Below are 21,328 nucleotides of genomic sequence, written 5' to 3' on the forward strand. Positions count from 1 at the left end.
GGTCTAATATGTAACAAATTGTCACGAGGACGTGAAAAGTGATGTAAAGTATCTTCGTAACTCAACCTACGCTTAACCCCGGGTTAACCATGGTTAAGTGTTGTAATGGTTTGGCCGTGAGGGACTCTGGCTAGAGGAAGTGCACACTTCCTAGAAGTTCCTAAGGGCAAAGTCTAGGTGCACCACTAGGTCCTAGGGGCAAGGCAAAGGCTTTAAAAGAGGGATCTAAAAGTTAGGCCCAAGGACAACCAACGTTGTCCTTGGTATGCGGGTTAGGACTTTAATGAAGGGACGAATAGCAAGGAGGAGGTGCCATTTGTCAAGCATGTGTATGCATGCCCTTCCCCCACCTTCCATCTCTCTCCCCTCACTCTCCAAGAGGTGTGGGACGTTTTCAGTTGTTCTTGTGCAGTTTTTGAGCTGTTTGAGCTGTTTCAAGCCTGTTTTCAGCCGTTTTAACACTGTTTTGATTGTTCCAAGCTAGTACGCACTTCTAGGAAGTGCAAGGACTCGTTATTGAACTTTCAAAAAATTTTCGTACGGACGTGTTCAACTGCCTCCAGCAGGTGCCCGGGGTTGTCTTTTGCTGTGCTAGACCTTTGTGCACATGTTTTTGGTTGCGTGGTGGCTTCTGGAGCTGTTCTGGAGCTGTGCAAGCTGCAGGAGGAACTTTCCCTGTTGCTTTTGGCACCTTCTCTTAGGAGGACTCAAGCACAAATCCCAAGGCAACCATTTCGCGACAGATCTGTGCACCATCTTTCCTCTACAGCTCTTTCTTGTTCACCCTCCGCTCTCTACCTTCATTTCTCTCTTCTTCTCATTGCTAGAAGACACCTGCACCCTGCGGGGAGCTTGGACAGAGGATAGGTGCGAGGAAGGAGCTCGCCCCTCTGCCACAGACAACGGGAGTTGGTTCCAGGTTCGGTTTTTTCCTTGTTCTTTCTTGCTTTGCAGCTTTTTGCAGTGCATGCGTGTTGTGTGCAGTCCTTTCAGGACTCCAACAGGTTCTAGTAAGCACCCAAAGGCCAGGGTGATCCTGTGGAAGGCCTAAGGACAGTGTGGATGCATGTGATAGCCTTGAGGCTGCCTTGAGCTCAGTTTGCCAGTGGTTTGGATGCATGAATGCCTCTAAGTTGTGTCAGATCAGAAGTGAATGTTGGGGTAAAGGCACATTGCCACCCCTTTATTAAAGATAGGACACCTATGACTGTCTTAAGACAGTCATAGGGTAAACCTAATCCTAATAAAAACAAATGAGTTTGTGGTGTGGCTCATCACTTCACACCCGCACACCTTGAGTCTTCTCTCTCTCTCACTCTCACTCTCTTGCTCTCATTCCCCCTTGAGGCCCTTCAAACTGGCCCTTCAACTGGTATCAGAGCCTCCATTCCCTTCTACCCTAGCCTAGCCCTTACCACCCTCGACCTCTACCTAGCGCAGCTGACAGCGCCGTACAGCGCCGTACGTCGTCCGTACAGATGTACGAACGAGCTTCGCTGATCTGCAGGCAGGGCGCGGACGCGAGCGCGGGCTACGAGCATGGGCGACGGCGCATTGCGCAGACAGGGCGGCGGCAGGGCAGCGGGCACGGATCAGGGCACAGGCTAGGGCGCGAGCATCGAGCTGAGCACGGGCCTTTGCTTTGTACAGCAGCTGCTAGCTGCTAGTCTGCGCAGGGGCAGCCTGTGCACAGCACCAGGCTGCGCGGAATCAGAGCGCGCAGCGCGCGCTCAGGTACGGTTATCCGTACCTATTGTACGGATTCCGTACAGGAGTCGTACATCCGTACGGATCTCCACAGCGCAGGTACAGGAAGCTACTTCCGATTTTGTGCAACAGGGAGGTACATTTTTTTTTTTGTTTTCGGGATCTGTGTCAGAGGAAATTTTTTCTTTGGATCTGGCTGTTGCACAAGTACAGCAAGTACGAAAGTACAAAAGGTACATTTTTGTTTGGGGAAGAAAGAGAGGAGAAAGAGCATTCTGCTCTTCATTCCTCTTGATTCAGGGTCATTTTTCAGTTCACAAAACTGTGTTATCTTGACAGTACAGCAAGTACTTTCATTCATCTCGTGCTTGAGGTGAAGAGAACCACAGTGTGTGGTTGATTGCACAGTTATTTTGTTCTGGGAAGGTAATGCCTTGATTCTGCAAGAGGACATATGCTTTTACTGGGTTTGAATCTCAGTTTACAGGTGAGCAGATCATAGGGCTTTTGCCCGGAAGGTGATGCATTGTATGCCTTGAGGCCGTGTGGTGCCAGAGAGCACACATTTGTCTTGATTTCCGCAGTGTCGAGGTGACATTTTCTTGCAGGTCACATTTCTTGTGCCACACTCAGAGAACCTCAGTTGAGCCACGCTTGGCCAGGGCGCATCGAGTTTACTCGGTCCCTAACTGTCCATCGTTGACAGTGCTCAAAAGGTTTCTCATTGAGTGTTTGTACGTTGAGATCTGTGTATGTCATTTCTACATAGGGCAGTATATGCATTACACTGGTGGATGATTTTGTCAGAGAGATTTTCATATTGCATGCTACCTCAGTGTTGAGGTGTTCTCCACTTGATTCAGGTGTCAGATCAAGGGGCTTTTGCCCAGACTTTGTTTGATAGCACTTGGGTTACCGACAGAGATCTTCAGATGCATTTTCTCCCCTTGGTATAAGGGTGATTGCTTGGGATTTATCCCATTTTCTGTTGCAGGTTGTGTGACAGGCTGAAGTGTCATTTTTTTTTGGGTGTTTGCCAAGTGGTTTATGCATATTAACTCAGTGCAATACCTCATCTGAGGTGGGAGAAGTGATCAGTACAGTCAGTACATCAGGGTTTACAGCAGTGTTTGTGCTTTGTCAGATGATTATGCACTGTTAAGCACTTGTTGAGCAGCTGCAGCAGTCTGAAATTACTGTTTTTTATGCCTCTTTGAGCACGGTACAGTGTGTCAGAAGGTACAGTATTTGCAGGGTCATTTACTGTTTTGCTGCAGATTTTCCTGACAGTAAAAAACAGCACCATTGAGAGTGCTTCTAGCTCTTGAATAGAGCAGGTTTTTTCTGAGAAATCAGAATTTTTATTCAGTCCTTTTTTACTTCCAGGGAGTCAGGTACTTTCCTTATCTGATATGGCATCAGGGGGAAGTGATTCTTCAATTCTGAACATAAAGAAACTGGAAGGAGCACACAACTATGCATTATGGGCAGAACAGTGCTTGAATGTACTTCTGTTAAAGAAGATTGCTAAGCCCATAAGGGTGAAGGGTGTCAAGCCATCTGACATGGCAGCTGATGACTGGGAAGAGCTTGATTTGTCCGCAAGGGCAGCTATCATGCTCACTATTTCAGACACTCTTGTGTTCAATGTTCAGGCTGAAAAGACCTCTTATGGTCTATGGCAAAGGCTAGAAGAATTGTATGCCCAAAAGAGCTCAGCCAGTAAGGTTTATTGGCTGAAGAAGCTGGTTGATCTTCGCATGAAGGAAGGTACAGCTATGACCTCACACTTGAGTGAGTTCAATGCCATCTTTACACAGCTGATTGCACAGGGGTTGAATCTTGATGAGGAGTTCAAGGCTACTTTCTTGTTGTGTACCCTCCCTGAGAGTTGGGACACTTTCAAGACCACCCTGTCTAATTCAAATGTCACTCTTATATATGCTGATGTAGAGAGCTCTCTCCTCATGGAGGAGATGAGCAGGAAGAATAATGCGGGCAGCAAGTCTTCAAATGCTTTGCAGGTACAGGATAGAGGCAGGACTCAGCAGAAGGGGAGATCTGCTAGTAAGTCCAAATCCTGCAGTCAGTCCCGTGGCAAAAAGGATATTGAATGCTTTTATTGTGGCAAGAAGGGACATGTGAAGTCTAAGTGCTTCAAGTTCATACGGGATCAAAAAGCCAAGAAGGCTGAAACAAAGGATGCAGGAAATGCAAGCAAAGGCAAAGGCAAGGCCAAGGCAGATGACTTGGATGCAGTGAATGTTGCAGCAGAGGACAGTGACAGTGACATACATGATGTTTTATGCTCTTCTGCTGTAATAGCACATGCTTTGGTTATTGATGGCCATGACATGCACACCTGGCTCTTGGATTCAGGTGCTTCTTTTCATGTTACTCCTCATAGGGAGTGGTTTACTTCCTACACAGGTACTCATGGAGTTGTTCATCTTGGGAACAACTATGCATGTCAGATTGCAGGGATTGGCAGTATACAGATAGTATTTCCTGATGGACGCATATTCATGCTTGATGGTGTCCGCCATGTGCCGCAAATCAAGAAAAATCTGATTAGCACTGGCTTATTGGATGACAGTGGTTACCACACCACATTTGGGGATTCCAAATGGGTGATTACTGATGGCCAGGCTGTAGTGGCTGAGGGTTTTAAGAGTGATACCTTGTATCCTCTTTATGTTTCCAGTGTGGGTAATCATGTTGTTGCCATAACCGAGCTGCCAAAGGTTTCATTGTGGCATAGCCGGTTGGGACACATGTCTGTTAAAGGAATGCAAGAACTGTCACGTTTGGGTTATCTGCCGCCTCTTTCTTTTTCAGATTTGCCTACTTGTGATCATTGTATATTTGGCAAGCATTCTGTGACTCCTCATAAGAGGAGAACTCCCAAGAATAGAGCACCACTTGATCTAGTGCACACTGATTTGTGTGAGATGCCACAGTTATCACTAGGGGGTGCAAAATATTTTATTACTTTCATTGATGATGCCACACGCAAAGTGTGGGTCTATTTCTTGAAGCATAAGGGAGATGCCTTAGATGCTTTCAAGAAGTTTGTCGCTCAGGTTGAGAATCGGACAGGTCGCAGGCTGAAATGCCTCAGGTCCGATAATGGGAGTGAGTATGTGTCACGTGCCTTTGTGCAGTTTTGCCAAGCTAAGGGCATCAAACAGGAACTCACAGCCCCTCATAATGCATCTCAAAATGGTGCAAGTGAGCGTATGAATCGAACTATTCAGGAGAAGGTTCGATGTATGTTATCTTATGCTGCAATACCCCATGGCTTTTGGGCAGAAGCCGTGCAAACAGCAGTTCACATTATTAACAGGTCGCCAAACAAGGCTTTGGAGTTGAAAGTGCCAGAGGAGGTGTGGTCTGGCAAGCCACCTTCATATAAGCACTTACGTGTATTTGGCTGCGAGTGCTTTGCTCATATACGCAAAGAACTGCGCACCAAACTGGATCCAAAGTCTATCAGATGCATCTTTATGGGTTATGGTGACGAAGGTGAAATGGGGTACAGGTTATGGGATCCCGTTAAACGGAAGATTATACGCAGCAATGATGTCATCTTTAAAGAGGATAGTGTACACAAGGAACCCGTGCAACCTGTGGAATACAGGAGGGTTATTTATGATGATGTTGGACAGCAAAGAATGCCCATTTATATGCAGCAGCAGGCTGCTGCAGATCACCCTGTTCAAGAGGGTATACAGGCTGAAAATCAGCCAGATAATTTTGCCAATGATGCACCACTGGATATGCCAGCAGATGGAGCTGTAGCACAGCCAGATATGGTGGTACAGCCACCCGTCATGCATGAAGAACAGGCTGGACAGCAGCCTAATCCGGAACATTTTGTTAGGAGGAGCACCCGTGTACAACGGCCTCCTGCCAGGTTTGTTCCAGGAGCCAATAATGTGGCTGATTTTATCATGCTGACAGATTGTGGTGAGCCTTCCAGCTTCAAGGAAGCTATGGGAAGAATAGAGAAAAAGAAGTGGGAGAAAGCCATGCAGTCAGAAATGGACTCCCTACTTCAGAATGATACATGGGACTTGGTGCAGCTACCTGCAGGCAGAAAGGTTTTGCCATGCAAGTGGGTTTACAAAGTCAAAGTGGATTCAAATGCTTTACCAAGGTATAAGGCCAGATTGGTTGCCAAGGGATTTAAGCAGGAGAAGGGCATTGACTTTGATGAGATCTTTTCCCCTGTAGTCAAGATGACTACTTTGAGAGCAGTGTTAGCTCTTGTTGCTCATGAAGACATGGATTTATGTCAGATGGATGTGAAGACAGCTTTTCTTCACGGAGATCTCCATGATGAGATCTATATGAGTCAGCCAGAGGGATATGCTGTTAAAGGGAAAGAGCAGCTTGTGTGTAAGCTCAAGAGGAGCTTGTATGGACTCAAACAGGCGCCAAGAGAATGGTACAAGAAGTTTGATGCCTTCATGCAGTCCCAAGGGTATCATAGGTGTGAGACCGATCATTGCTTGTACACCAAACGGGCAAAGGATGGCAGTTTGATGCTACTCATTCTATATGTGGATGACATGCTTATTGCCAGTAAATCTCAGCATGAGATTAGTGCTTTGAAGAAACAACTGCATAAGTCTTTTGACATGAAAGACTTGGGTGATGCAAATCATATTCTTGGCATGCGGATTACTCGTGACAGGTCCAAGGGACTTTTGTTTCTGTCACAGAAGGAGTACATTGACAAAGTACTGCAGCGGTTTAAAATGGAGGGGGGGAAGTCTATTAGTACCCCGTTGCCTCCACATTTAAAACTCAGCAGTAAGGACAGCCCCAGATCAGATGATGATAAGGCTGAAATGGCCAAGGTTCCGTATGCATCTGCAGTTGGTTCTTTGATGTATGCCATGGTTGCCACTCGTCCGGATATTGCTTTTGCGGTGGGAGTCATCAGCAGGTATATGGCAAATCCAGGCAAGAGGCACTGGGAAGCAGTGAAAGGTGTCTTGAGGTATCTCAAGGGTACCAAAGACTTGTGCATATGCTATGGTAGGCAGGATGCATTGGTGCATGGTTTTACAGATTCAGACTATGCAGGGAATGCAGATAACCGGAAGTCTACTACCGGTTATATTTTCACATTTGCAGGAGGTGCTATATCATGGGTGTCTCGGTTGCAGAAATGCATTGCACTGTCAACCACTGAAGCTGAATATGTTGCAGCCACTGAGGCTTGCAAGGAAGCAATATGGCTTACTCGGCTGGTGGGAGATTTGGGCATTACAGGAGATATGCCAGTTTTGCATTGTGATAGTCAGAGTGCTATCATGTTGGCAAAGAATCCGGTCTTTCATCAAAAGACCAAGCACATTGATGTGAAATATCATTTCATCAGGGAGGTACTAGAAGACAAGCGACTCGAGCTTGTGAAAGTGCACACTGATGATAATCCTGCAGATTTGCTCACTAAGAGCTTGCCTACAGAGCGGTTTGCACATTGCTGCCACATCATGGGATTAGGATAAGACCATTCTTATTTTATGGTCTTGTATACAGTAACTGTATATTGCTAAAATTTTTATTCTTTTCTCCCCTTTAGGCACATTGGCCTTTAGGTGGGAGGTTGTTGGGGTAAAGGCACATTGCCACCCCTTTATTAAAGATAGGACACCTATGACTGTCTTAAGACAGTCATAGGGTAAACCTAATCCTAATAAAAACAAATGAGTTTGTGGTGTGGCTCATCACTTCACACCCGCACACCTTGAGTCTTCTCTCTCTCTCACTCTCACTCTCTTGCTCTCATTCCCCCTTGAGGCCCTTCAAACTGGCCCTTCAGTGAATGCCTGAGTATGCCTTGCCATTGGGAATTCTAGTGGTGCACTGGGATTAGATGCCTTGAAGACAAGTAGAGGATTTGCAGAGAGGAACAGTGCAAGGTTGAACCCTTGTTGTAAAGCATTTCCATTCAAAAGCATTAAATAAATACGGTAAGGGGCGCCAAGCAATTGGGGCCAGTGGGTGCACTGTGTACTATTTTCATTGAGCAGGGGCATTCTAGCCTCACCTTTGTTGTTGTTAAAGCTTGTTTCTAAGTTGTGCTAAGTGATTTAAGTGACTGAAGCTTGCATTGTGGCTATTTATGAAGTTTATGATTGAGTAGAAGAAGATCACTGCCCTTTTGTTTATCAAAGGCCGGTTTCACAAATACTCGGGCACCATCAATGTACCATATATCTAAAAAACTTGAAGATATATGCAAGAAAAGTATAATTTGGAAAAAAACCATCAAATTATAGATGCCACTAGTTACAAATCAAACCCAAGTTAACCAAAACCCGGTCAATTTAATAACAAGACAGTTTACAATTCATACAAAATTGGGGAACATCTTGAACCAAACGTGGTTCAAAAGATCCAGTCGAGCCAAAAATAATTGGGTGTCGGTCAAAACTGAGGATTTCAACTTCTTCATCACTTCTCAATAACTCGGAAGCGGTATAAAGACTCTAAAACAAGCTGTCTACATTTAGAACAACATGAGCCTTCTTCAATATATTTCTGATACTGAGGGGTTTATAGTAGTGAAGAGCTGCCCAGAGTTCATCCATCAAGGAATCCATCTCTCGTAGCAAGTCATGAGGTCTACGAGGAATAACCTCCGATGTAGCCTCATCCTCCATCTCAATAAAACAGTGATCCAACGTAGGTGTCTCATTACTTTGATGTCCTTCCATGGCTGGAAAATATCTCGCACGGGAGAGGGACTAGAAGAAAAACAGCTACGTCCAAACACGTGCTCTTCCCAAGAGAGAATCTGGTGCTGCGTGGAATCAAGGAAGAAGGCGGGTAGAGGACAGCAAGAAAGATGGCGGACTCTAATAGGCTGATCTCAGACAGAAAGGGGGTGGGAAATTCGCCTTCATGTGCTGAAGTGCTGAAGTGAGAAAGAGAGAGAAATCCCCGGTATATAAATAGCCAGGAAGGGCCATCAAAAGCTAGGCGAATTTAGGGTGGGTGCTTGATTTAAAGCAAGTGCTTTCCTTGCTAGAGAAAAGCAAAAAAGCAACCTGCTTCTTACCCAAAAAACAGTCTCGCTTTTAATAGATCTGGTCCCGCTTTTCTCCAGCCAGCCAAAAATAGCCAAAACGCACTAAATTTAGAACAAGTGCTTTCCTTGCTAGAGAAAAACAAAAAAGCAACCTGCTTTTTAACCCAAAAAAACAGTCTCACTTTTAATAGATCCTGTCCCGCTTTTCTCCAGCCAGCCAAAAATAGCCAAAACGCGCTAAAATCAGGCCATACACTCCTTCCCAAAGAAGCGCCTACCCCAATCATATCGCCCCTATCTTTGATGCCCGAATCTCCCAGACAAGCCGCTTTCTAGGCTTATGAATGCTCTCTCTTTCCTCCTACTTCTCAACTGCAGCAAATCTAGGTCTCTAGGGTAGGAATCTCATCCTTGAGAACCTAGAGCGAATTCTTTCCCTAACCAGCCCACTCACGCCTCCCCACAGCCAATCACATCAACAACCCAAGCGTGGGAAGTTATAGGTCAGAGACGATCCATCCTCATATCTCTTCCTTAAAGCATCAAGTCTTCTCATCGCCAGCCCTTCTCAGGGAATCACGATTTCCAAACACGTAGCAACCGAGAGAGAGCACACAGCCTATGGACTTCTATTTCTTCCACAACTCTCCCAATCATGAGCGCACATCATCAGCCAACAATTCAGCCCATACATGAGCGGAAATGCAGATTTGCAAGAGCAATCTCAAAAAGCATACCTGGAAGACATCTTTTCTGCACACCTCGCATTGAATTCAATTGTGATAGGACGGCTCTGATACCAAATGACACGACCCCGCACGATCTGACCCTATCACTGACCTAAAATCTCATCCTCAATCCAACTAGAATCATAGCGCAGGCACCTCGATCCTCCCGACCACCCCCGAGCACATGGGCTACAACTCGACTCATCCATAGGCCTGTATCTAACCCAGGTGTCCCATACCACCTGAGCCCGTCCAGAGGACCTTCAATACACCCCCTATGATCCGCCATGCAGATGGCCAGAGTCCTAGCCTGGCTCCAAGCCCCATCCATCAGTTGAGAAGCGCTCAACTCATCTGCACAATAGCACTGGCCCTCCCTCTATATAGAAGGAAACCTACTATAGATAGCACAATGCTATGAATAGCTCCCTCCATATAAAGCGAGCACTATATATGAATCAATCTCTATATATAGCAATCTCGGCTAAAAATAGCCATCCAGCCCTATGCTATCCCGTAACCCACGTTAACCTGCTATCCAACCCTAGGTACACCATGCACATGACACAGGGTAGCATTGTAGACTCCTTGATGGGCTCCCTGACTTTTGTGACACGAGTACAGGACTTCATAGTCCCTCCCCGGCGCCAACCGCTCATACCTGTCATTTACTACATTGCCAGACATAGTGCGTGATCCACCTGCCCCAACCCAGGTCCAAGTACATTTGGATCATGCCCTTGATGTAGTATACATGAGCCACTTACCCCACGGGCTAGCAACTCCCTTGAGAGATGTAGACCTCGCTCTTGTGTCAAACACACTAGTAGCAGTGATCCCATGATGCCACCACCTGATCATTCCCTACGACCAGATCTACAGTTTGCCCCTCAACTAGGAAGATGCACCTCATATGGGAGCAGGCCTTGGAACACTTGACGAGATCTGAGGCACAACGAATTTCATGACATCTGACCCAACGTAAGAGGCGGGTGTTCCTCTCACATAGGATGGATGAGGTGATCCGATCTTTTCGAGGAGATGATCCCACCTTTGCATGGGGGCTCTTATCCACCTATACCCATGAAACCTAGGCGACATCCCTCTATGACGTCCTGGCTCAGACACCACCTGATATGTCCACTCTCCCCCGAACCACCACCTATCATGGCTTCCATCCTATTTGGAGTACCGCCACCATTGTGCCAATACCCAAAGCAGGAGATCCCATGGATATTGGAAACTACCACACTCATGATTGATCATGCATTGGCCAAGATTTACAAGTCAGTGCTATAGACAAAGATCAGCTCCTACACAAACACGCACGGGTAGCAAGCAATGGGACAGCCTGGTTGTAGGAGACAACATTCCACTATTGATCATATCTTCACTCTACAAGAAGTCATTGAGAAGGCGAGATCGCAATCCCAGAAAGTCTACATCTGCTTTGTAGACATTCGAAAGGCCTTTGACACAATCCCATGATCTCGCATGATCATAGGACTACAAGAGATGCACATTTCAGATGTCATGATTTGAAGGGTGGTGAGTTTGTATGAGTCAGTCAGAGGGAGAGTGCGTGCCCCTGGAGACCTGTCAAGCTAGGTCAAGAGTACGATAGGGGTGAAGCAGGAATGCCCCCTCTCACCAACACTATTTGGGCTATGTATTGATCAGATCACGACATTCATCGACCGCCCGAGAGGTGAAGGATCGTAGCTGGCCGATCTAATGATATAGATATGATTGCACGTAGATGACATAGTCCTATCCTCCTCAGCAGTAGGATTACAAAGGTGTTTTGCACAGAGAGAGAGAGAGAGAGAGAGAGAGATTTGACGGTTAACCTTGGCAAGACCAAGGTTATGATTTTTAACACCTCAGCCAGCACTTCATCGGCATAGCTTCACCTATCGGGGAGAGCAAGTGGAGATGATACAGTCCTACACCTACTTAAAGGCAATCTTTGCAGGAGGCAGCATGGCCAGTCTTCACGATGACCTATGCAGCCAGGCATGTCTTACACGAGGTCAGTGAGCTCTAGCTCGGCTGGAGCGGCTTTTAGGCACATTTTCAAGACGACTGACCTACCGACGACTGAGTGGCGACACTTCGAGAGGTGAGACTATGGGATCCGGGATGATTTGGAGCAAGCCTTCCCGATTCATGTGGATCCGGATCTGACACATAGACACCCATGACCTTTTCATAGCAATATGCTACTTCCCGCCAGACACATCCCACTTTGCCATAGTGGCACGAGAAGAGGGTGAGACATTGCCATATGCACCCTTACATCAAGATATCCCAGACCTTTCAGCCCACGGGGAAGTTCTCCTTGTTAAGGACTTCAACGCTAGGACGAGTACGCGACTGGCACCACTCCGGGACTTCCGAGACAACTCTATCATGCTACCAGACATGGACCTAGACGGAGCAGGTATGACCAGCACCTCATCGGACCGACACATATGGGCACGCGCTCCTTGATTTGGGTAGGATGCATGATCCCATCATCTACAACGGGCTCGACCTATGGCCCTCCTCAAGTGGTTTTACTTGCTTCCCACACAGGGGGGGCCACTAGTGTAGTAGATTACATCATGGGATCCCCTACCTTCACTTCATGTATCACCGACTTCACCGTAGCACCACTCCCTCCAGGAGCTAATCACACATACCTATTCTTCACTATCGCCACCCCACGCTTAGCCACACCACACACACCACATAGGAAGCACGACACCTACCACGACATACACTTTGATCACAGCCTCTCATCGGCCTACTCTGGACGCCTAAATAGACTCCTAACCTACATTGATCACATACCACTCATAGAGGACCGTGCTGCCCTGATTAGTCGCACACTCCACGAGGCTGCCCTCCAAATCTTTCCCCACACCACACGGTCCACTAGACCACCACCTCTTGGTTCTGTACCCTACAACAATTGGTACCATGCGGAGTGCAAGGCTTATCGCCGACAACTCCGACTTGAAACCAGATGTCACCTCCCGAACACACCAGATACGGTACGCAAGTACCGACGTCTCATACGTCGAAAGAAGCAGGCATTTCTTCGTCAAAATGAGGAGGAGCTGCTGCACATCTTGTAGAGCAACAACTCTAAGGATTTTTGGCGGAGATTCCTTGAGCATAGGTCCCCATCACCCCTCACCGACACGAGAGTCTAACACACGTATGCACACCATCTATCTGATGTCCCACACCAGCCCACTCCAGACCTCATACACACACCTCGTCCCACCACTTGCACGTTGTTCACCAGAGGGGGAGTCAAGGACGCAACATTGAAACTGCACAATGGCTGAGCTAGTTTATCGCATATGGGATCGACACGTTAGCCCCAATCCTAGCAAAGCTATTCAATGACGCTGTTTGCCTTGGCTTCCCCCGCACTTGGATACTCAACACCATCACCCCCATCCACAAGGTAGGGGATCCCATGGACCCAAGTAACTATAGGACTATCATGATTGGACATGTGATGTCCAAGATCTATGCAGCTGTATTGGATGCATCGGTCAGCCTGTTCACAGAGATGAGAGGGCTCAGAGCAGAGGGTCAAGCCGGCTTCAAGCGAGACCATGGGACTATGGATCACATACTCACACTAGTGTCATTGAGGAGGCCAGATCACGGAAGGAGAGGGTGTATTGTTGCTTTGTGGATTTCCGCAAAGCCTTTGACACAGTACCTCGAGCTTGTCTTATCACATGCCTATAGACACTGGGATTTGATTAGGAGATCATCTGGGCAGTCATGGCACTGTATGAGAAAGTATCAGGCCGAGTTCGTACAGGTGCAGGTTGGACAGATGAGATCCTGAGTACCATAGGGGTCAAACAGGATTGTCCCTTATCACCCACCCTGTTTCGCCTCTACATCGATGAGCTTGAGACTTTCATGGGGACATTCGGAGGGACCGGTTGCTCACTTGCCGGGATCATCATCAGGATTCTTCTTTATGCAGATGACGTGGCACTCTTGTCGTCCACACCCGAGAGGCTCCAGCGACACCTGGATGCGCTGCAGGCTTTTTGTTTATCCCATGATTTGGAGGTCAACCTTGGTAAGACCAAGGTCATGATCTTTAACACCTCTCGAGGAAACATGCAACAGAAGCATTTTACTTTTACTTTGGGTGGGTCACCAGTTGAGATCGTATCCTCATACACTTACTTGGGGGTCATCTTCTTCGGTCCGATCTTCACGATGAGACCAACGATGCAGGCCAGACTGAGCAGGGGATACGCCTCACTGGCTCGGCTAGAGAGACAGTGCTTTCACTCCCACTTCCAAGACCCTCGGAGCAAGGCTCTTCTCTTCGACTCCTTGGTCCGACCAACCGGTATGTATGGCAGCCCTTGTTGGGGGCCTAACATGTCAGAGATAGAGTGGACACGGGTGGAGCGCTTGCAGATCCTCATGCTCACGGATGAGATCGGGGGAAAACCGCCTGTACCACATCACATCATTCAAGCCGAGCTTGGTGCTTCTCCACTCCAGCTAGATGCAGCCTTTCAGACCATCACATATCTACACCGAGTTAGCTCATATGGGACCTGCACATCAGGGAGACAGAGGTTGCCATGGTTAGCTCTCGATTCCTCCATGAGGTTGGCAACAGAGGGAGACGAGCGATGCTGGTATGCACAGACTCACAGATGGTTTGTGAGACTAGGGTTTCACATCGATAGGATACCTCCTTTTCAGTACAGTTTAGATGCCCCTCCGGTACTCCCACCCACCATCTCGATTGGGCCACATACCAACCAGGTCATTCGAGAGGATCTCCTACAGCTTCACACCTTTAGGACCTGGTTGGAGCCAAGGGAGCTTCCAGTGAAGCTGACTTTCTACAGAGATTACGGTCTTTGCATTTCGGAGGAGGAATTCATCACACCACCGGGGTACACTGAGCTTCATATGCCTCACTCACTACGGATCTCCATCGAACAGTTTTGGGTATCATCACACCGCCTCCGCATAGAGAGCGACAGAGCAGAGGGGATTCCTAGGGAGCATCGCTTATGCATATTGTGCAATTGTATTGTCAGGAGGTTGAGTCAGAGGAGCATTTTATTTTCAGGTGCCCAGTGTACTACGAGATCCGAGGTCGCTACCACTGCCTCTTAAGAGACGGCTCCGGGCTCCTTTCCAGATTCATCGCCTACCCAGATCAAAGAAGCCTCGCGACCTTCATTCACGAGGGAGTCCAACATAGAGAGTACTTACTCAGGCGACGGGGCTTGGCCACATCATCAAACACCTCTCAGAGCAGGATCACAGAGTTCTTCCCATCGAGTGACATTGATCGTCCAATCTCTAGCCGCAGACGTGACAGAGACCCCAACCCGACGATCGCAGCACGACACACGAGACATCGAGAAGACACACAAATCACTCTGGGGGACCTCCCGTCATTGTTTAGACCCGAGATACGTCCCACGGGAGTCACGGTGGCTCTGGTCTTGCGTCCAGCCTCGTCCAGGAGACCGAGATGCACGGCACCCCTTGACGGGCACCAGCGTCCCATCACCGGCTATGCACCAGCCAAGGCGACATGACATACGGAGGATTCCACTCCGCTCCAGTCCTTTTCTTTTCATTGTTACATCCAGATGTATTTGATTATGTATGATCAAACTTAGGATTCAGCACGGGTGATGATGCTCGTTTCAGTAGCTCCACCCTTACTGTGATTTGTATCAGGTTTTCTTTCAGTCTCATAGACCCATCGGTCTTCCGAAGACTCTAATAAAATTTCTTTCTTTCTTTCTCTCTCTCTCTCTAGAGCTCTAGAGCTCAGCTTTTACAGAGACCATTGCTTGCAAATCTCAGTAGAGGGCCTCATTGATCCACCTAGATACACATAGATCCATCCCCCCCACTCCTTCAACGTTTCATCACACTGACTCTGCATTGAGAGTGGGCGGGCAAAGGGCATACCCAGAGAGGGTCGCATCTGCACTTTATGTGACCATCAAGTCAAAGGAGCATTTACTGTGAGATCAAAGGTTGATATCGCTGTCTCTTTATGGGCGGTTTCAAACCCCTATCCAGTTTCTTGTCCTACCCAGATCAGAGATATCTGGCCATTTTCATCCATGAGGCTGTCCGACAAAGTGAGCATTCGCTTAGGACACACAAAGATTAGGACGTACAGCCAAACTTCACTTAAAAAATGATCACTAGGTTCTTCCAGCCAGACAGCATTGAGAAGCAGGGGCCAAGGAGACGGCAACTGAGGACCAGAGTGACAAACACCGCAAACTCACCAATGAATTGAGGAACACCTCAAGCTAGGGGACCTTCCCTCCATGCTTACCAGATCAAGTGCATACAGGAGTAACAGTGGCACTTGTTCACCAGGGCCATAGCTACGAGACCTCAACAAACTACACATACCGACAACCGTCAGTGCTCCATCACAAGCTTCATGCCATCGCAGCCTCAAGCATCACCGACCCCCCCCTAGGCACAACATCTCCACCAGTTTCTAGACGACCATCACAACGTCGCCAGCCCCCATCTTCTCCATGAGTCGAGGGATTTCTCTTCATGTATCACTATCATTATGGGGCATGTCTCTTTTTTGTATTCGTCATAGGTCTTGATGCCTACTTAGAGGCTAGACCCTTCAGCCCATTGTATCAAGTTCTTTCAGTCTCATAGACAGTTCAATCTTTCGAGAACTTTTAATAAACTTTCCTTCTTCCTGGCCCCAGCCCCCATTTTTGGACCTGATGTGCCCCATCAAGGACCCATTAGGTGCCCATGAGCCTGCCTGCCCAATTTTTTTTAATTTAAATTATTAACTTAAAGATGCACTAGATGTTTGATCTGACTAGCAAGCCAGGATGGCATCCAAACCAATCTGCCAAACATAACCGTCTCTTGAGAGTATCTATGCCACACTATTGGAAATCATCAATCAAGTTGAATGCTAGCTGACGGCCATTCAAAAAGATTATACATATGAAAGACTAGAATATATGCAATCGTACAAATTCAGATTTTATAGATCTAAAGACCAATTTCTAAAAAGAAAATCAAAGAGAAAACAAAAGAGAGAAAAAATGAGGTAAACAAAAAAAATTTTGAAAAACAAATGGAAGACATACTTAGAAAGCCAACACTTCTGTAGTCATCAGTGCCCAAGCATAAGCAGCAATACTAGGTTTCTAAAGACCCGCGGAGTCTCTTGGGAAAACCCAGTGCTTACTAAAACACATCACATAAACAAAAGAGAAAGAAACAAGAAATAAAGAAGAAAGGAAGAAGGTGACTAAACAAAATAAACAAACAAATCAAGAAAGAAAATCGACAAAAAAACAGGAATAAAATCTCTCTCTCTCTCTCTCTCTCTCTCTCACACACACACACACACACACACATGTAAGAATGAAATAAAGAATTTACAGAAAGAATGAAATATTTAAAACATATAAACTAAAGGAACACTTACACTTATGTACCGCTTTCTACAAAGATGCAAAATTACATTCATCTATTTTGAAACTAAAAGATTATCACAATTGTCTGATGTAGTACATACCTGCGAGGGAGTTGAATGCCAATGGAAGTTTCAGAGCACACAACTGTGGATCAATAACATAAAGTCTTTCCATCCCCCTTGTGAGTACACGAGCTGCAACCATGCTCTCATCACCAGCCTTCTTTTCTGCAGAAAGGCTTCCAGCAAGCTTCTCCAGTAGGTCTGAGAGCGCTCCTGCAGGAACCTCCCCACTGGAATCCATACAGAGCAGCTGCATTGTGTTCAGAATTTGCCTTGATAAAAAAGGCTGATATAGCTCAAGGAGCTTACTAAAATAGATTAATACTTTGCCCACTGACTTTCCTGACATCAAAGGCAGTAATAGCTTTAAAGCGTTCAGCAAATGTAAAATCTTAAGTGCTTCTGCGTTTCCCACTTTCCCTGAATCTTTGTCACGAGAACCGGCTCCCTTTTTGCCACTTACTGCCAAAAAAGACTTCTCAAATAAGGTCACAATTACTTCACTTGCAATCCCAAGTGAAGATGAACCTTGAAACCCACGAAGAACCTCTGCTGTGCATTCATGAGCCCGCTTCCGTACCTGCAACAATGGGATAAATTTCAAGATGCATATGAAAGCAAAGTCAAAGTATTGAAAACTTTCATCCAGCCATGCCCATAATGCTCAACCGAACAATAGAAAACATAAAAACAGGCCTGATCATCTTTCAAGGCTTCTGCTGGAAGCACACTGAAGCATACAGCTGTGCACACTGAAAATTACTGAGATTAAAGCCATTACTACGTATGTAAGAATGCTACCAAAGCATACAACAAGGGAGCATGAATGCTCTTGAGCACTTAAAGGGAATAATGTAAGGCACAGGGGTGACGTCAGAGCAAGTATATAAAGAGAAAGGGAGAGGAGAGAAAGGTGGATAGAGAGAGATGGAGAAAACGAGTGCGCATGAGATTCAGATAACCACCATTTTCCAAAGTTTTTAAAACCGTTCTAAATATAGTACTTAGATGAATAACATTTTCCACAAAATAGTGCTGAAGTACCTTTTGCGAGGTAGCTTGAACAAGGATGCAAACAAGAGTCTCACAAAAGTTGTTTGATAAAACAGCATGCTACAAGACTTCCAGTCAAATCTGTTTGGTTACCATGCTTTTGGAAGAAAAACAGTGAACACTTGCAAGTCGATAGAAATGGACGCACAGGACTGGTCTATGAGTTGAAGCCAACTAAAGCCATGGTACTCTGCATAACTTACTTTAGAACGAATAGTTTAGAAGGCAGAGCTTCTCTGCAACCCTGAAAAACATTCCATATTCATTTGTTTAAGATAACTTTCTAGGCTCTCTAAAGCACATCTGAAATGAATGGGAAAGAAAGGGGGGACTCCCTAATAATAAGGAAGGGGAGATGAATAACCACCATTTTCCAAAGTTTTTAAAACCGTTCTAAATATAGTACTTAGATGAATAACATTTTCCACAAAATAGTGCTGAAGTACCTTCTGCGAGGTAGCTTGAACAAGGCTGCAAACAAGAGTCTCACAAAAGTTGTTTGATAAAACAGCATGCTACAAGACTTCCAGTCAAATCTGTTTGGTTACCATGCTTTTGGAAGAAAAACAGTGAACACTTGCAAGTCGATAGAAATGGACGCACAGGACTGGTCTATGAGTTGAAGCCAACTAAAGCCATGGTACTCTGCATAACTTACTTTAGAACGAATAGGCTAGAAGGCAGAGCTGCTCTGCAACCCTGAAAAACATTCCATATTCATTTGTTTAAGATAACTTTCTAGGCTCTCTAAAGCACATCTGAAATGAATGGGAAAGAAAGGGGGACTCCCTAATAATAAGGAAGGGGAGATGAAGAGATAGTGCTTAAGCTTCATCACAGAGCAACACTAGCCAGCCATTTATACAAGGAGGCTTATTTGAGGAAGCTGCATTCACAAAGGCTGAACTCTCAATCCCGATCATCACACCTTTGCCTGACTACGCTTATCAATGCTAATGGTGCAATGTCAGGTTAACTAACGGTTTGCCTCCTGTGCACAATCATACTCTTATCCTCGCATCGGCTAAAGTATGAAATGAAATAGGCAAACGTTCATTATACAAGAAGGCATGCTCCTTCCACAACACAATGCAATCAAGCTAAAATGCTCAGGGTCTCCCAAATATGCCCTTTAGATGTTTGACTCCTTAACAACACATCAAAATCCCACATCAGACACGCACTTTCGGTGAAGCACAAGCAGCTAAGCCGTTCAGAACTAAGTCAGCTTAGGAAACCGGGGCTATAAAAAAACAATGTCATTTAATAAATTCCCAATCTGAGCAACAGAGCTGTAAAGTCATCGTACTAAGGCAAAAGTCAAGCATTCCCTCTCTTCATTCTTAATTTTGAAGGGAGAACACGAAGCCACAACGGGGTGGCCAAGGACAACAAAAACAATGGCTATTAATTTACACTGTGTATGTTTGTAAAGCTTATAAACGGGACTTGAAATGTGGCTTACTTCTGCAGAAAAGGTTATATACCGCTTCAAACAAACGCTAATAATTCATCCCAAGAACCAGGGCAGCCTAGTACTACCAGTTTTTCACAATCAAAATCCCTCCATCAAGGTCCCCATTATGAGATTGTAAGAAACTAGCGTGTGGCGGAATGCAGCGATCAAGAGTGCTTCATTTGATAGGAAGTATGACAATGTGGTGCCTTTATGACAGGCAATCCACCGGCGGTTGTACAGGATGGCTTAAAGTCAAGCTTAAATTTCATCACTTACCATCCACCCCAGTGCTTGATAAAGTTTCTATTTATTTTTACCGGTTATAATTGAAGCGAATGGATTCACGGGACAATCAGCTTATACGGAAGAAAAACTGGTTTTTCTATCATTGACCTGAGTTGAATCAAAGCGACGATGGCATTCAAGAATCAGTCTTTCTTTCTCCTTTTCAAGCAACCAATCCGTAACAATACAGGTTTAAATAGCAACATCACGTGATTTACGGAGACCCATTAGCTCGTTCGCAAAATTACAGCTGCATTCGGCACTGTACCTTAGGCCGCTGGTCAAGGCAATACTTGACAAGAACGCTGAAAGAAGGCGCCAGGGCTGGCCAATCGGACTTGTCAGCCGCACGCAAAAGCAAGGCAATGCACGTGAACGCCGGTTTCAGAGCACCAGCAGCAACCTTATTTTCACCTGTGACGGCCACGAGCAATGAGAGACCGGCACGACCCTTAGTCTTAAGCACGGCTTGAGAAGTCTTAGGTAAGACCATGGCAAGGAAAGTGCAAAGAGCAGTGATGATAGGATCATCATCGACAAGCGTGTTGCCATTGCACTGACGTTCCAAGGCAGACATGGTAGCGGCAAAGTAAGCAGTGGGAGAAGGAGGCAGGCCCTGTTCGGTAAGGACCTGAGCCATGGCTCCAACGACAGCACAGAGGTGGCGATGTTCGGGGGCAGCCGAGTTCTGAAATCGGGACATGACGGAGTCCTTCAAATCTTCCGACTCTGCGACCGCAACTCCTGTGTCCATTGCATCATCGTCCGCCATGAGAGCTCGACGTCACAAACGCTGGAGATGCGAAATCCTGACTGGTGGCAAAGATTTTCAGCGATGCAAGCCTGTTAGTGTCGCCGCTTGGATCGAGAAGCAGCAATTCTCATTTGTGTTCTAAGGTTCTTTGACGTCTTTCGGACCTGCTCACGCAAAAATCAAAATTTTACGTTCAATCTTTGATCTTCAAGCTAAACTTTTTCCGGCTCTGTCGATTCTCAGCGATTTGAGAGTCGTTGAGCGGATTTATGAAGCCGTGTTCGTCTCGAATTCGCAAAAACTGTCGTTGTTGCGGTTACAGGATCGTGTGATGGATTCTTGCGGTTCTTAGATCGTTTCTGGAGCTGCTGCACGCGACAAAAATCTCTGTCTTCTCAAGGTGATTAGTGTGCTTGCTCCACAGACCAGTTGCTAAACCCTAGCCTTTTTGGCCTGCCAGCCGTCTACGTGGCATGCCACCACACCCATGCAGTAGGGAAAGGCCATGGGGAGGCCTTTCCCGGCGGGATTCTAGCGACCGGCCGGTCAATCAGGAGCCAAATGCAATCGGATTTCAATCGGGAAGGCTGACACATCGCCTTTCTCGACCATCAAGGGTAGTGGGTAGGGGGCAGGTGGTCGCCATGTGGCAAGTACAACTGCCGTTTTTTGGGAGGCGCATTCCACCCTTTTAAGAGGGCTTGATCCAATAGCATCTCCACCAACCCATGGCCTTGACAGGAGC

At 46.4% G+C, this 21,328-nt stretch overlaps 1 protein-coding gene across 1 annotated transcript in view; it reads right to left on the minus strand.

Annotated features, from left to right (window-relative positions):
• Positions 1 to 20,990, minus strand: part of LOC147894371 (ARM repeat superfamily protein) — a 106,681-nt gene extending 85,691 nt beyond the window's left edge. Inside the window, exons 1-2 of the mRNA XM_087384465.1 lie at positions 20,098 to 20,990; positions 17,072 to 17,612 (exon numbers count right to left, since the gene is read on the minus strand). Of these exons, the coding sequence (XP_087240591.1) occupies positions 17,072 to 17,612; positions 20,098 to 20,601 (1,045 nt within the window). The 5' untranslated portion in view covers positions 20,602 to 20,990. The remainder of the gene's footprint in view (positions 1 to 17,071; positions 17,613 to 20,097) is intronic.
• Positions 20,991 to 21,328: the final 338 nt, after the last annotated feature.

The sequence above is a fragment of the Dipteris shenzhenensis genome, chromosome 14, assembly GCF_047967505.1.
Source record: "Dipteris shenzhenensis isolate YYH24624 ecotype China chromosome 14, Dip_SZ_1.0, whole genome shotgun sequence".
Lineage (NCBI taxonomy): Eukaryota > Viridiplantae > Streptophyta > Polypodiopsida > Gleicheniales > Dipteridaceae > Dipteris > Dipteris shenzhenensis.